The 14958-nt window shown below is 39.7% G+C and overlaps 1 protein-coding gene across 1 annotated transcript in view; it reads left to right on the plus strand.

Moving 5' to 3' along the window:
- ATP6V0E1 (ATPase H+ transporting V0 subunit e1) overlaps nucleotides 1-14958 on the plus strand; it is a 42995-nt gene that overhangs the window by 15802 nt on the left and 12235 nt on the right. Inside the window, exon 3 of the mRNA XM_020969171.2 lies at nucleotides 14507-14636. Coding sequence (XP_020824830.1) covers nucleotides 14507-14600 — 94 coding nt within the window. The 3' untranslated portion in view covers nucleotides 14601-14636. The remainder of the gene's footprint in view (nucleotides 1-14506; nucleotides 14637-14958) is intronic.

Consider the following 14958-nt stretch of genomic DNA (forward strand, 5'->3'; position numbering starts at 1 on the left):
ATAGTTAAGAATGAATTTATATTTTAAACAAGTTATTTTAACTGTTGCATCTCTGATCAGGAGATTGTCTTGCTGAGGCAGTTTCTAGGCTTTTTTTTCTTCTAGTTATAACAAGTGATTTGCAGACATCTTTAGGAGGTGGCTGTAACGAGTGTTGACTTATTCTTTTATCTGCTTTCTCTTTCTCTTTATTATCATCTTGATTAAATAGGTCAATCTGACAGTGCCCCTTCTCATTTTAATTCTTCCACTTCGGTAATGATTTTTTGAGATTTTTATTCTGAGAAGTCTGTGTTTTGGTTGTTCAGACACAGTTGATTCAGAAACGAGTGCCACGTCAGTAACCCAGAGTTTTCTTTCTGTTAAAATAGAATCCGTTTCAGTTATCTTTGATAATATTTGGTGCCTGCCATATTCTGTTTCTCGACTCTTTTCTCTAAGAAATCATTCACGTTGTACATGAGGATTCTTCATAGTCCCTAGACTGTTGAGCCTCTCTCCTCATTCCTGAGCCATATTTCCTAACATTTTTTGTTTTCCCTGTGCCCACTTTTAAAAGTGAAATCAGGGAATATTAGAGTAAATGTTATTCGAGGTGTGCCATCAGGTTCTTGGTGGACATTCCCAGTCTCTTTATCCTTAGCCGTGAGATGGTGCTGTACATGCCAACATTATTTTCATGGTGATAACTTCTGCAAAAGCTCATCAAAACGAGAATAAACTCCCCTCCCTCATTTTGTTGGAGGCTTGAGGGGACTGTGGGTATAGAATATTGCATAAGCTGCTAGGTGTAGCCAGTGTCACTTGGTTTTACCAACACATTTTTTTAAAAAATGTGTTTTGAGAGAAGTCTTGATAAAGTGAAAGATTGAAGAGTAAATTAAGAAATGAATGTAGTATAAAAGCAAGGCATCAATACGAGTTGTTTTAAAATGCTTCTTTAGAGCACACCAGTCTAATGTGATCAAATATCCCATTAAACAATGTTTCTTGTTGCCTATGGATGCGGAATAAACCCCAAACTGCCAACTCCTTTATTTGCTTCTCTAAGAAGAACCGTAAGAAATCCTTTCATTTAGCTGCGACTCAGTTTTCTATTCTACTTTTAGTTGTAGGAAAGATGTCAAGCTTGATACAGTTAAATTCCTTAAGTAGTACGTCCGCCCTATTACTTTACAAGAATCCCATGTTTAAAGTACCAATGGCTAAGCTAATGTTTATAGATAGCTTAAAAACTATCATTTCTTAGCACCCTCTACCCACATTTCTGCTACCCTTGTTGCAGAAATTGTAGGGGCAACATGGCACTGAGGACGTTACATATTTTTCTTTGTTTCCTGTGCCCTCTAGTCAGCTTTTTGATGGTGAGCATATTCTTAGTGAACCAAGTTAGTTCTCAGAAATCAGATGTAGTCCATTCCTTGGACTATACCGAAGCCTTTTCATCCTGGTAGAACTTGGCAAAGCTGATGTTCTTCTAGTGTAGATTTTTAAGGACCCCATGAGGGTCAGTCAGCTCAGCTCACTGGTTTCGGGATTTAAGGTTTGGGGTTGTTGTCCCAGTCAGAATGTGTCTGGAATGTTAAGTCAATATTGTAAGCAGTCATTTGCCCTGAACAAATAACTTGCACCTAGCACTTAGTAAACAAATCTGGTTTAAATTTTTTTTGGCCTGTTTTCCTTCTCAGTGAGAAATCAATCAGTCAAGAAGTATTTATGGTGCTCACTGTGTACCAGATATTGTGCTAGGCCCTGAGGATACAAAGAAAGGCCTTCCCCTCAAGGAGCCTGTTATCCCTGTGGAGGAGGACAACATCGAAATACATAAGCACGTACGAGATATGTAGAGGGTCAAAGGAAGGTAACCTTAGAGCAGAGGGCTCCAATGGTTGGGGAGGGGATGGGGACCAGGAAGGCTTCCTGCAAAAGGTAGCGTTTAAACTGTGTCTGCAAAGAAGGCAGGGATGTCAAGAGGTGGAAAGCATTTCAGGCAAAGGGACAGCCGGTGCAGAGGCGTAGAGATGGAATATCGTGTGCAAAGAACAGTCAGTGGAGCGCTACTGCTCCTCTGGACTGTAGACTGTGTGGCAGCGAGTAAAGCAAAAGACTGGAAAAATAGGAAGGGGCCGCGTCGTGAAGAGCCACCTTAAACACCACGCAGAGGGCTTTCTGTTTGCTCCTGGAGGCGACAGAGGACCATTGGCATTTGTTGAGCACGGGGGTGACGTGTCACGTGACGTGCATTTTAGGAAAATCACTTTGCCTGCTGTGTCTACCCTCTCTACCCACAGTCTGTACTCACCTCCTGGCCTACCCACTTTACTTTTAAATTAATTAATTAAATTTCATTAATTACCCACTTAATTTTAAAATTAATTTATTTTGAATTATCAACAATCACTTCCATAAGCTTTTGAGGTTTAATTTTTCTCCCTCTCCTTCCCCACCATGGCACACAATCTGATATAGGCTATACATATACATTCCTATTAAATATACTTTCACATTAGTCATGTTGTAGGGAAGAATTAGAACTAATAGGAGGAACCACCAGAAAGAGGAAACAAAACACAACAGAAGAAAAACAATAGCAAATAGTATGCTTTGATCTGTATTCAAACTCCATAGTTCTTTCTTTAGATGTGGACAGCATTTTCCATCACGAGGCCTTTGGAGATGTCTTAGATCCTTGTATTGCTGGGAAGGGTTAAGTCTATCAATATTAGTCATTGGCACAATGTGGCTGTTACTGTGCATAACGTTCTCCTGGTTCTGCTCACTTCACTCAGCATCAGACCGTACAAGTCTTTCCAGGTTTTTCTGAAGTCAGCCTGTTCATCATTTCTTATAGCACAATAATATTCTGTTACATTCATATACCACAACGTGCTCAGCCATTCCCCAATTGATGGGCGTTCCCTCAATTTCCAATTCTTTGCCACCACAAAAAGAGCTGCTAGGAATATTTTTGTACATGCGGGTCCTTTTCGCATTTGTATGATCTCTTTGGGATATAGCCCTAGAAGTGCTGTTGCTGGGTCAAAGGGAATGCATGTTTTTATAGCCCTTTGGGTATAGTTCCACATTGCTCTCCAGAATAGTTGGATCAGTTCACAACTCCATCAACAATGCATTAGTGTTCCAGTTTTCCCACATCTTCTCCAACATTTACCTTTTCCTACCCATAATTTTTACCAGCCTCCTATCTCTGCGTACTGTAATCCAAAGATAGACCGGAGTGAGTAGAAACAGGAGGAGCAATTAGAAGACTTATGGTAGCCCAGGTAAGAGTGACGTCATGAAGGAAAACCAGGATTTGGCAAATGATTGGGTATGTGGGGTGAACAAGAATGAGGCATCTTGTAGAAAGCCAAGGTTGCAAACAACCTGGGAAATGAGGGCGGTTCATGGTACCCTCAGTAGTAATAGGAAAACTTGGAAGATGAGAGGGCTTGGGGGAGGGAGATAATGAGTTCCATTTTGGACACATCGAGCTTGAGATACCTGCGGGATCATCCAGTTCAAAATCCTCAGGAAGCACTTGAAAATGATTACGGTCTCTTAGAAAATTGGGCTCTAGCACATTCTTTGTTTGATCTCTTTGATTCTCACAGCTAATAGAAGGAAATTGGAATTTACATTTAGAAAGCAATGTATAATGCAAACTTGGATTTGGTTTTGGAATGCAGAGGTGCACCTTTCTTGACCCTTCTTGCTTCAGGAAGTGGGGTGACTAATGGGAGGAAGTTTTTAGTTTCTACAGATAGTTTAAAAGTCAAGTCTTCAACTCTTACACACCAGAGAGCAGAGTGTGTGTGTGTGTGTCTGTGTGACTTGATAATGAGAGGGTAAATGCCATAGACTTCCAAAAGACAAGAATATTACTGGAGAGATTTCAAGAAGCATTCATCTCTTTGAACAAAGGGCACTATTTTGACAGGTTGTAGGAATGAATTGGGCATTTGAAGCTACGAAAACAAAATGAACAAAAGGTATTTGTGATTGGTGAAGAGGGTTATGAGAAGTGCAGGTCAATAAGGTCACGAAACAATGTAAGTAGTTCAGTTTGGCTGGAGCTGAGGGACTGCAGTAGAGTATGTGTAAAGGAAATAGTAGAAAAACAGTAGGAAATTAATGGAAAAGTAGCTTGGGTTTTCTTTAGTAGGTGATGGTTGGTGAGCAAAGGGAGCAACATGATCACCAGGATGTCTTTAGGAAAGTCATTGTGGCAGTGCTATATAGGGAAAAATAAGCTGGGGAGGCCAGTTCAGAATCTGCTAAAATAGTATAGGCCAGTACAGATTTTTAGCATATGCCCCCAATATGTGTATATTTATTTATAAATTATATGCATACATGTGTTACTGTACTATTATATACATTATAAAATTTACACAGAATTGAAATTTTAAAAGGATGATATAAATATGAAATATTTCTTTCTAGGGTTAAACCTGAGAGCTGCTGGAGTTTATTGAATAGGGACGTAACATGGTCAGACACATACTTTATTTAGGTGAGAAGTGGAGAACTTTTGACCTTGAGTGTCTGGACCCTTAAGTATGGCCTTTTGACTGAATCTGTTGGATTCAACTACGATCTAGAAGGCCACACTTTCCCCACCCCTGCTTTAGGAGTACCACTTTGACAGTTATGTGTAGGAGGAATTGGAGATGGAAAAGGCTTGAGGTGCAAGAAACCAATGAGGAGGTTATTGCAGTAGTCCAGAAAAGACACATGAGGGCTTCAGCTAGGGTTGTGGCTATGTGCATAGAAAGGAGACCAATGCAAGAAATGAGGTGGTAGAAACAATGAAATCTGGCAATTGGTTTGATATATTGACTGGGGAAAAGTGAGAGGCAAAGGAATGAGGAGTCAGATATGAGACTTGAGGTTGTCAACTGGAAGGATAGTGGTACCTTTGGCAGGAATTAGTAAATTTGGAAGAGGGGTTGATTTTGGAGAAACAAAAATGTAAGGGCAGCTGCTGTCTGTCATAAACCATCAATGCCTACTTATCCTCTGCAGCTCACTCTGTTCCTTCCCAAACAGGTAGGTGGCTAACCTGTCACTGCCCCCTCCGGAGTAGAGACAGGTCCTAGAGAGTGCTTTGATCTAACACCAAGATGATCTGGAGATCAGGGACTGAGTATATATGGGGAGAGGAGGTAGGCGTGACATATTTTCCCATTGAAAATTTCCCAAAGAAAATTCCCACTTGTACTGCTGCTGCCCTGGGGGCAGGGAACAGGTAATAGGTAATAACTCCCTGAGGGGCCTACACTTCACCGAGGAGGGGTGGAAGTTAGGAGCACGCACACCAGAGGAAGGAAGGGTGAGAATGGAGGGTAGAGATAGGGTGCGTTGGGGGAAAGGGAGAAAAACATAGTTGTTTTGGAGTCAAACCCCACAATTATCCTACCCATTTTACTACTTTCTAGTTAATGATATACCTCTTGTGGTTAGGCCAAGGGTGAGGAACCCGTGGCCTCGAGGCTACATGTGGCCCTCTAGGTCCTCAAGTGAGGCCCTTTGAATGCAAACTTCACAAAACAAAGGGATTTTTTAACTCATAGGTTCACCACTCTAGTTTAGGCCCTCGTCACTTCCAGTCTGCATTATTGCAGTAGCCTTCAAAATTGGTCTTCCTGCTTCTAATCTCTCCCCTCTCCAATCCATCTTCTACACAGCCTGCCAAAACAATCTCCCCAGCCCTGGTCAGATCATGTCTCCCCCGAGCTGATCTTCAGTGGTTCCTTCTTGCCTCTAGGGAAACTCCTCAGCTTTGGCAAGTGAAACCACCGCAGTCTGGTTCTAGCTCATCTGTCCCAAACTAAAGTCATGTGACTCAACTCCCTTTTACACATTGTCCATTCTCTAGCCAAATCAGCCTGCTTGCTGTTTCCTAAACATGACATTACCTCTCCTACTTCTATACCCTTATGTGAGTTCTTCCCTAGCCTGTCATTAACTCCCTCTTCACCTTTACCTCTTAGAATCCTTGGCTTCCTTCAAGGCTTACCTCACATGCCACTTCCTCCAGTATTCCTTTTCTTATCTGTTCAGTCATTAATGCTCTTTGCCACATCAAATTTTCTTGTACTTATATCCCCCAAGCAGAATGTAAGCTTCTTGAAGTCAAAGACTGTTTTTCATTTGGTCTTTGTGTCCCCCAGCCTATAGCACAGTGCTTTATATATGGTAGATACTGAACAAATACTTTTTGAATTAATAAATGCATTCAGCAAATAGTTATTATTTAGCAAATGTTATACATATGTGTCAGGCACAAAATCCAGGGAGGCGGTAGTACAGAACCAAAAGTAAAATAGTTCTTACCCTCAAGGAGCCTTCATTCTAATGGAGGAGACAACATGGACATATGGAAGTTAATACAGAAAGCATTCAGCATGAATACAAGGAAGTTTGGGGAGGAGAACACTAACAGCTGGGGTGACCAAGAAAGGCTTCATGTACAAGGTAATACTTAGACTGAGTTTTGAAGGAAACCAAAGATTAGGCAGACAGCCAGTGTGAAGGCAGAAAGTTATATGATTAGGTTCCAAAATGATAAGTACCAACAGTAAGAGCTATGGGAGTTAAGAAAATGGGCCAGTTGTCCTGGGATGAGATGAGACTTCAAATGGGCACAGAAGAAGAATGAATGGGATATACAGGGTGTCCCAAAAGTCTTAGGGCAGTTTTAATCAACTAAGCTTGAAACTGCCAGGCAGAGGGTCAAAAATAAACAGGGTGACTGTGAGAAGACTTATCCATACTGAGTGGAGAGTTTGAAAGAAAAAGTTGAATAGGTAATTACGGTCAGCTCAGGAAGGGACTTGAAGGTCATCATATATGAAGCTTGGGGTTTTTTTCCTATAAATGATCAGGAGGAGCCTAATCAAGGTTGACAAGGCTAAGGATGAGAGATCTGTTGATGATGTCTTCCTACATAGTACGCTATAAACTTCTCCATTGGTACCGCACTTAGCACATTGATGTATCAGTGATTGGTGTGAGTTCATTCACACTCCATTAATACCACATTAAAGGTGATTGATTGGTTGGGTGATGATATATGGAGATATTTGATTTCAGTCATGGCTAACATAGCACATGCAAACCTCTATAGGGCCTTTAAGTGGGAGAGAATAAACAGATCTGAGAGAACAGTTTGTAAAGAGCCAAGAAGTAATAAATAAGAGAAGAAGCCGTGGGTGTTCCAGTACAGTTCTCTGGAAAGCAAGCCTTCTCTAGCACCCCAAGGCTTGGATCAGGTAGCCCCAAGAAGGAGTTTCAGGACCAAGTAGGAACCTGAACCATAGCGTGGAGGAAGAAATGCAGACTGTGCCCTTTTGAAATAAAGAGGTTGGGATCCTTAATGCTTTTCTTTTTCTTTTCAGGGGGAAGGGGAGAGACAGTAGGTAAAGGAAGGGTTCAACCACAATCAGTTGACCAAGACTCATTTGTTTTAAGCCCTAACTATGTCATTCCCTGCTGGGAATACAGATTCCAAATTAGAACTGTTTATGTACTTAAGGAGCACTTTTATTATAATGAAGAGACAATATGTCTTATGTAAATATGTATGATTGATACACACACACACACACACACACACACACACATTCTGGATACACAGTAACTTTAGAGGAGAAGGCACTAGCAACTAGGGACAGCAAAAACCTCCTGCAGAAGGTAGCACTGGTGAGACTACAGAATACGTGGAGGGAGGAGACACATGTTAGAAAACCACAAAGTAGGAAGGGAGCAGGTTGTGAAGAGCTTTCAGAATCTAACAAGTTTCATTTTTATCCTCGAGCTAACAGAGAACCACTGGAGTTCATTAGGTAGGAGAGTGACATGACAAGTGCAGTATTTAAGGAAAATCACTTTGGCTATGTGGGATTCCTCACCAGAGAGGGAAAGAGTTGTCTTCCTGACTTTCTATGAATTCAGGAGCAAATTCTTAATGTTTTTCATTTTCTGTCAAGTAAAGTAAAGTCCATTCTATATTTCTGTCTTTCAGTGAATTGTTAGCTTGAATGTTCAGGGGGGCTGAGACCCTTATACTCTCTTACAGAGAATATTTTGAAAGAAGTCACTTGGGGAAGGTATGATATAAAGAGAGTGCAATTTGAATGTGTATGTCTAAAATCCAAAATTGAACCTGGACGGTGGAAATCATATTAGATTTAGAGTCAAAAGCCCTTAGTCCAAACCCAGACTCTCCTATTTATTCTCAATGTGACTTGGGTAATTCACTTAACTTCTCTGGGCCTCAGTTGTTTTATCTCTGAAATGAGGCAGTTGGGCTAGATGGCCCATGACGAGGGTGGGGAACCTGTGACCTCAAGGCCACATATGACTCGCCAGGTCCTCAAGTGCAGCCCTTTGCCTAAATTCAAGCTTCACAGAACAAATCCCCTTAATAAAAGGATTTGTTCTGTAAAACTCAGACTTGCTCGAAAGGCTGCAACCAAGGACCTAGAAGACCACATGTGGCCTCAAGGCCACAGGTTCTCCACCCCTGGTCTAGCTCTTCCAGCTCTAAATGTATTATGAACTCTGAGCTTTGGGTTCTGAGCCACAGGTTTATATATAAGCTCCCTGAAGGAAAGGGCAGTTTTGTTTTTCTTTCTAACTTTGTACCTGTCACAGTGCCTTGGACAGTAGAGACCTAATACATGTTAAATTGAATAGGCATTGAGGAAACATTGGAAATTCTTGAGCTGGGAAGATGATCCTGTAGACGGATTATTCTGGTAGGGGGATTGTAGGCAGAAGAAACTAGAGGCAGGAAGACCTGTTCCTATTAGGAAACTGTTGCCATAGACCAGGTGTGAGATAATAAATGGTGAATGCACTGAGAAAGGGATGTCATAGTACTGTGTCATGTTCTATATATTGTTTTGATTTATCTTTTTGCCGTTATGCCAGAAAGTAGACCTTTAGAGCTTGAGAGTGTTAGCTTCTGCCTCCTGAAGGCAGCTGCTCCTTTGCCTTTGTGCTTCCTTTCTCCCTTCTAGTGTTTTAGTTATTCTCCTGAAGATGTTTGTATATTTGCTTTTGTGGTTATTTCTCCAGACATAGGCTAATTGATGAATTTCATAATATTTCACGGAGTTGTGATGACTTTTAGATGTTTCATTCATACCTAATTATGAGAATGCATACTTATTTTGAAATGGATCAATTTTAAATAATACCCTCTTATAATAATATCTCTTCTCTGGAAAAAGAATTATCAAATAGAGATGTCCTCTGCCCCCTCCTTTGGATTCCAGTAAAATTATAAATGAGGATTTATTTTGCAAGTTTTTCCTCATTCCAGGAAACCGAAATAGATTTTTGAAGTCTGTCTAGGGTAAAAGATTCTTATTGTTTGCTTATAAATAAAAATAAAACACAATGTAAGGATAATTTAGTCTGTCTTTTAGCTTAGGTGTTCTTTGAAAGACAGACTAAACAAAGACTCTTAGCAATAATTTCTGAAAATGAACTTCATGAAAATATTCAGTTTACATCTTGTGTTATTTTTTATATTGGATTTGCCCCAAATGGAATTTTAAACAATTACTAAGTATTCCAAATTGTGTTTATGAACTCGGTTTTCATACCAAACTATAAATTCAAGTGTCATTTTCTTCTCCCCAGGGATGTAAATATTTTAAAAACTCAAGTGATCGAAAACTGTTTTAAACCTCATTCTGAATTTAAATCCAAGGTTAGCATGCCTCTTTAAACTCCTTACAGTTTGTATTCATTTAACAAAAAAATTTTTGAACACCTGCTGTTTGTAAGGGAGAGTGAATTGCATGTCTCTTGAGGCAAGCATTCCTACCTAGGCCCTGAGGAAAAGGATACAAAAAGGACTGGAACTGGGTCTCTGCTTTTGAGCCCTCATGGATGCAAAGCTCTTGGACATGGCCTTGCCAGGGTTCTCTCTTCCCTCAATTCTCCTCTTCATTTTATAGTCTAGTGGGAGAGGTAAGATATATGTACAAATAATTATAACCCCCAAAAACAGCTTAAGAGAATTACAAATAAAGATGCAAAGAGAACTTTTGCCTAACAGGGGACCAGGCAGGGCTTTATTGTATTTGTGATACCAGGTGACAGATTACTTACCTCGAAGCTGATGTTGAACACCTGGCAGAGTTCGCATATAATTTTATTGCTGCCTATAAAAACATGATATTTACTCTCTACACATTCAGAACCTTCCGTTTTCCGCTTTACTAAACAGCCTCTCACACACATCCCTCAGTATAATTAATGTTAACAGATATTAATTTGCAAAGGTTTCTGACAATAGAGAAAGTTGTACGTCATGTTAGAATGGGTTATCACAGTGAAACTAAAAGTATTATAGGATTTAAAGTCAGCAGAGGTCCTGGGGGTCATTTATTCCAACCCTTTTAATTTATAGATGAGGAAGTTGAGGTCCGAAGAAGTAAACAACTTCCCCAAGTTATATAAGTAGAAGACATAACTGGGATGTGAAGCCATGACTTCTGACTCCAAATACACTGTTGTTCCAGTATTCCAGTCAGCCTCGTAAGCTACATAGTGATTTCATGTAGTTAGTTCTTTGCAAAATAGATCACAGAGATGCCTGTGGGTCTGTTGTGGTTTGTTTGGAGGTCATCTTTGATAGGCAGTACTAGCAAGTAGGATGAAAAGAGAAGACTGTTGGAGGATTTTGAAAAGAATGAGCAAGTGACACAGCCTGAATTAGTCTGCTTCAGAGCTTCCTCCTTGACTTGAATACATTTTGAGTAGCTTTTAGGAGAATCCACACTATCCTGGGAACCAAGAATTTAGATCTTTCCTCCAGTCAGACAGTGGGCCATTCCCACTCTGTAGAAGTCACCACTGCTTAAGTCAGGGCTGGAGGAAAGACGTAACTCCTCCTGGAGAAGTCAGACTTGGGCCTACTTTTTCTAGTTAATGTATAAGAAATTTGTTACTAAGTTACTAAGCATTTAGAATTGTGCTCATCCTTCTTTCCTGTGTTCTCACTTTGGGAACTAGGAGAAAAAGATCAAGGAAGAAGGTGAAAACCTATTCACATGAAACAACATAGTAATTCAGGTTCCCTATGAAAGAGAATATTAAGGATCTCTTCTGGCTGCTATAGGTTTCCTGTGAATACTCTAAGTCAAGTTCTTTTGACTCTTGGTAGTTGAAATAAGCTTAGATACTCAGTAACTGGGCTGGAGTTCAGGTTATAGAGACTTGTGGAATGATTTGGCCAAATGTTAAGGGTACATTTAGTTCTTTTTGTACACATGAAGTAATAGACTCACTACTGGAATATGATCTCTCCTCCTCCACCCACTTCCATCAATTCAGAGTGGAATTTTTTTCCTTTCAGTTCTTCTGTGTTTATCATCTTCAAAGTGAAATTTTGAGTCAGGCTCAAATCAGAAGGGTAGACATAGGGCTCAGCTGGTTGGAAATTTTTTAATGAACTTGCCTGGAATGTTTCTTGAGGGATTTACTTGAATTTTTTTTTAAACTAAGTATTTTTGCTTAGAATAGAGACTTTTTTTTAAAGTATGTAAGTAGTGGCTTTTGTCTGTCAGCAGGAACCCAGGAATCAATAGAATGTCTTTATCAGAAGCATCATGGCTCAGTGGAAGGAGCATAGGACTTAGAGGTAGAGCGCCCTGGTTTGAATCCCACCTGCAGTTTGCTGCCTGCATGATGTTGAACAAGTCTTTTAACCTTTGTGGACTTCAGCTTCTTCTGTAAAATGAGAGAATTAGACTGGAGGAGGCCCTTCTAGCTCTACATTTATGATCTTATCTTTTTGGGTATTGGCGTATATCTAACTCCTTCGGAAGACTTGTGAATATATACATGCAGTTGTGTTTTCTTTGGTACATTCTCCCGTGGCGAATTGGGTCATTTCAGCTTGGGCGTCTGTTAATAGAGTGATCAGCACTGAAAGATTTTTAGTACTTATTCCTGCTGGGGACTTGGTGTGAGCCTAATAAATACTTGCTTTAATATTTCTGAATAGGATCTTTCTCTCCTTGTAATAAATGTTATTCCTTCCGTAAGTGGATGCAGCCATTTTGGAGTCACTCTGCATGCACTGCCTGTGGTTGGGGAATCCCTGATTTGTGTGGAATTTTCCATGCCTCTTAGCTCTGCAACATGTTAGTGATAGCATAAGTAAAAAGCTTTTTCTAACATACAGGCCTGTCTCTCCTTCCCCTCTCCTCTCTCCCTCTCTCTCTCTCTCGCTCTCGCTCGCTCTTTCTCTCAGCATTCAGTAGATGCTAAAAATTTAGCCTACATATCTGAGATAATTTGTTTGTTTAATATGTCAGTCAGAAGGCCAAATCCATCTCATCTACATAAACTTTTGTTTGACAAAAAAAATGAGTCAGTATAAGATATCTATTTTGGAATGATTTCCCCAGGTGCCTTATCTCTTTCCACAAAACCTTATTCTTTGTGTGCATATTTGGGGATACGATGGGGGTGGAGTTGTTTTACTTAGTTTTGTTTCTGACTCTGGGTACCCGGTTTCTGATGTGGCAGATAGATTTGGATTCTCCTAAGCAGCCTTACAAGTGATGATTGTAATTTGTTTGTTGACCCTTGGATTTTGGATTTTTATACTGATACTATTATGACCGTCATCAGAAAAGTTATTATGAAAATAATAGCTAATATTTATATGGTACTTTTTCAAAGCACTTTATATACATCATCCCATTTGTCCAAAATGGTAGCAAATTGCAAATAAAGACGACTAACCAGACAAATCCTTTTGGAGTTTGGCCTTGTCTAGAAAATTTTGCCCTTCCTCAGGAGTTGAATGTCATACACCAGTTGGAAGAAGTCAGCACAGCTATTTTATGTACTCTGGTTTCTCCCCAAACTGAGTTGTTGTTTGTTTTTTTAAAGCAATATTTTGGAAAGGGGAAGGATCAAAGAAGAAACATGACCACTGCTCAGGGTAGATGTCTTTATGACAGAGGAAACAGAACCGTGTACCTTTTTTTTTTTTGCTTCTGTTTTCTCACGAGAGTGATTAATATTTGGATTAGAAAAGACAGAACAAGAATGATAGTTAAAATAAAGTTGAAGATAAGACTGCACTAGCTGTGTGTAATAAGTCCCGAGTCACCAGGCCCATAAGATTTATATCCCGTGGTGTGCTGAAAGAGTTAGTAGATGTGATTTCTGTGCCACTGTCAGCTGGGTCTTTGAAAGATTATGAAGAATGAGAAAAGGGTTACGGCATAAAAGGAAGGTTGCCCAGATTTTCCAAAAAAGGGAGAAGAATAGCATCTACAAACTATAGGTCAGTAATCTTGACTTCAATTCCTGGCAAAATTTAGCGTCTATTACTGAAGGGATATTTTATGAACATTTAGAAAAGAAAGCAGTGATTACTAGAACCCAACATGGCTTCTTCAAGCACATATCATGCCAGAATTGAATTGAATTCTTCCTTTTAGACTGGCCAGTTGGAGTGTTGGTATAGGTTAACCAGAGTTCATCAAAGCATCTAACAAGGTGGCAGGAACCAAAAAGTTAACAATGGATGAGGTCAAAATAAAGATAAAAAACAAAACTTCAAATGGAATCTCTACTTGACACTGTACTGTTTAGGATTGTTATCAGTGACTTTGATAAAGACTTGACTTGCTTATCAAATCTATAGATGATACAAAGCTGGTAAGGATAATTTAGATGCTAATTAACATTAACACAGTCAGCATCTAAAACAACCTCAGCTGGCTAAAACATTGAACAAAATCTAATAAAATGAAATTTGAAAAGAATAAATGTGAAGTCTTATGTTTATGAAATTGATTTGTTTGAAGTATAAGATAAGGGAAGCATACGCAGCTAGAAAGATCTGCCCAGTAGTGGACGTGGTAACCAACAAGCAGATGAACTCACAGGCTACATTAGAGCCTTAATTTCCAGAACAGCTGAGGTTATTTTCTGCAGTGCTCAACCTTGGTTGGACCACTTTTGGAGAATTGTATTCTACAATCCCCACATTTTAGGAAGGACATTGACAGACTGAAAAACATCTAGAAAAATGTAACCAGGTAAAGATCAACAGAAGAACTTGGCACATTTTGTCTGGAGCAGACTTTAGGGAGTACATAATATTAGGACATAAAATTTTTAGAGAAGGAAAAGAGGAAAAAGTTGAGACTTTTGCTCCCAAATGAAGAGGTACTGTATGAAATTTTCTAGGGCCAAAATCCTTAACAGGCCAGGGAAAAACAATCCTTTTTACCATAATTAGAACGTATCCTCTTCAGTATAGTGTTCTAAATGAGGTCTGGCATAAAGGCTATTGATGATTGAGAAATGGTTTATTTGCCCTAACATGGTATTAAGAGATGTGTTTGTTATCACAGTCTTGTACCTGCAAGTGCTCATGGTTCTAATATGATTTCAATTTTTCCTCCCTCCTCCCAATACCCTTTCCCATCCACCCTTACCACCCCCCATTTTGCAGTTGGCTGATCGCTATTCTGGCCCAGCTCAACCCTCTATTTGGACCACAGTTAAGAAATGAAACCATCTGGTATCTCAAGTATCACTGGCCTTGAGGAAGAGGATGATCTGTACGATTCTCTGTCATCTAGGTAAGTATAAATGGGGCCTTTCACATGAGTGTTGCTGGGTCCGTGATTAGGGACAGATTTTGAAGGCCATTTGAATGTGCAGATGTGCCCCAGTTTAAACCTGATCTGGATTAAACAAACAGATTTGGAAGTGAATCACTATAGGATTTTCTTCAATATCAGGGAATTTACAAAACTTGATATTACTCAGCATAACTCACTAGGTAGTCCATCTGGACACACTTTGGGGACAGCACTCACTAGTTCATTAGTACCATGTAGTATTCATTAGTGCCACATTGATGGACATAATTAAATTCAGTTAGTAATATGTTCAGTACCA

The sequence above is a fragment of the Phascolarctos cinereus genome, unplaced genomic scaffold, assembly GCF_003287225.1.
Source record: "Phascolarctos cinereus isolate Bilbo 61053 unplaced genomic scaffold, phaCin_HiC Scaffold_2;HRSCAF=192, whole genome shotgun sequence".
Lineage (NCBI taxonomy): Eukaryota > Metazoa > Chordata > Mammalia > Diprotodontia > Phascolarctidae > Phascolarctos > Phascolarctos cinereus.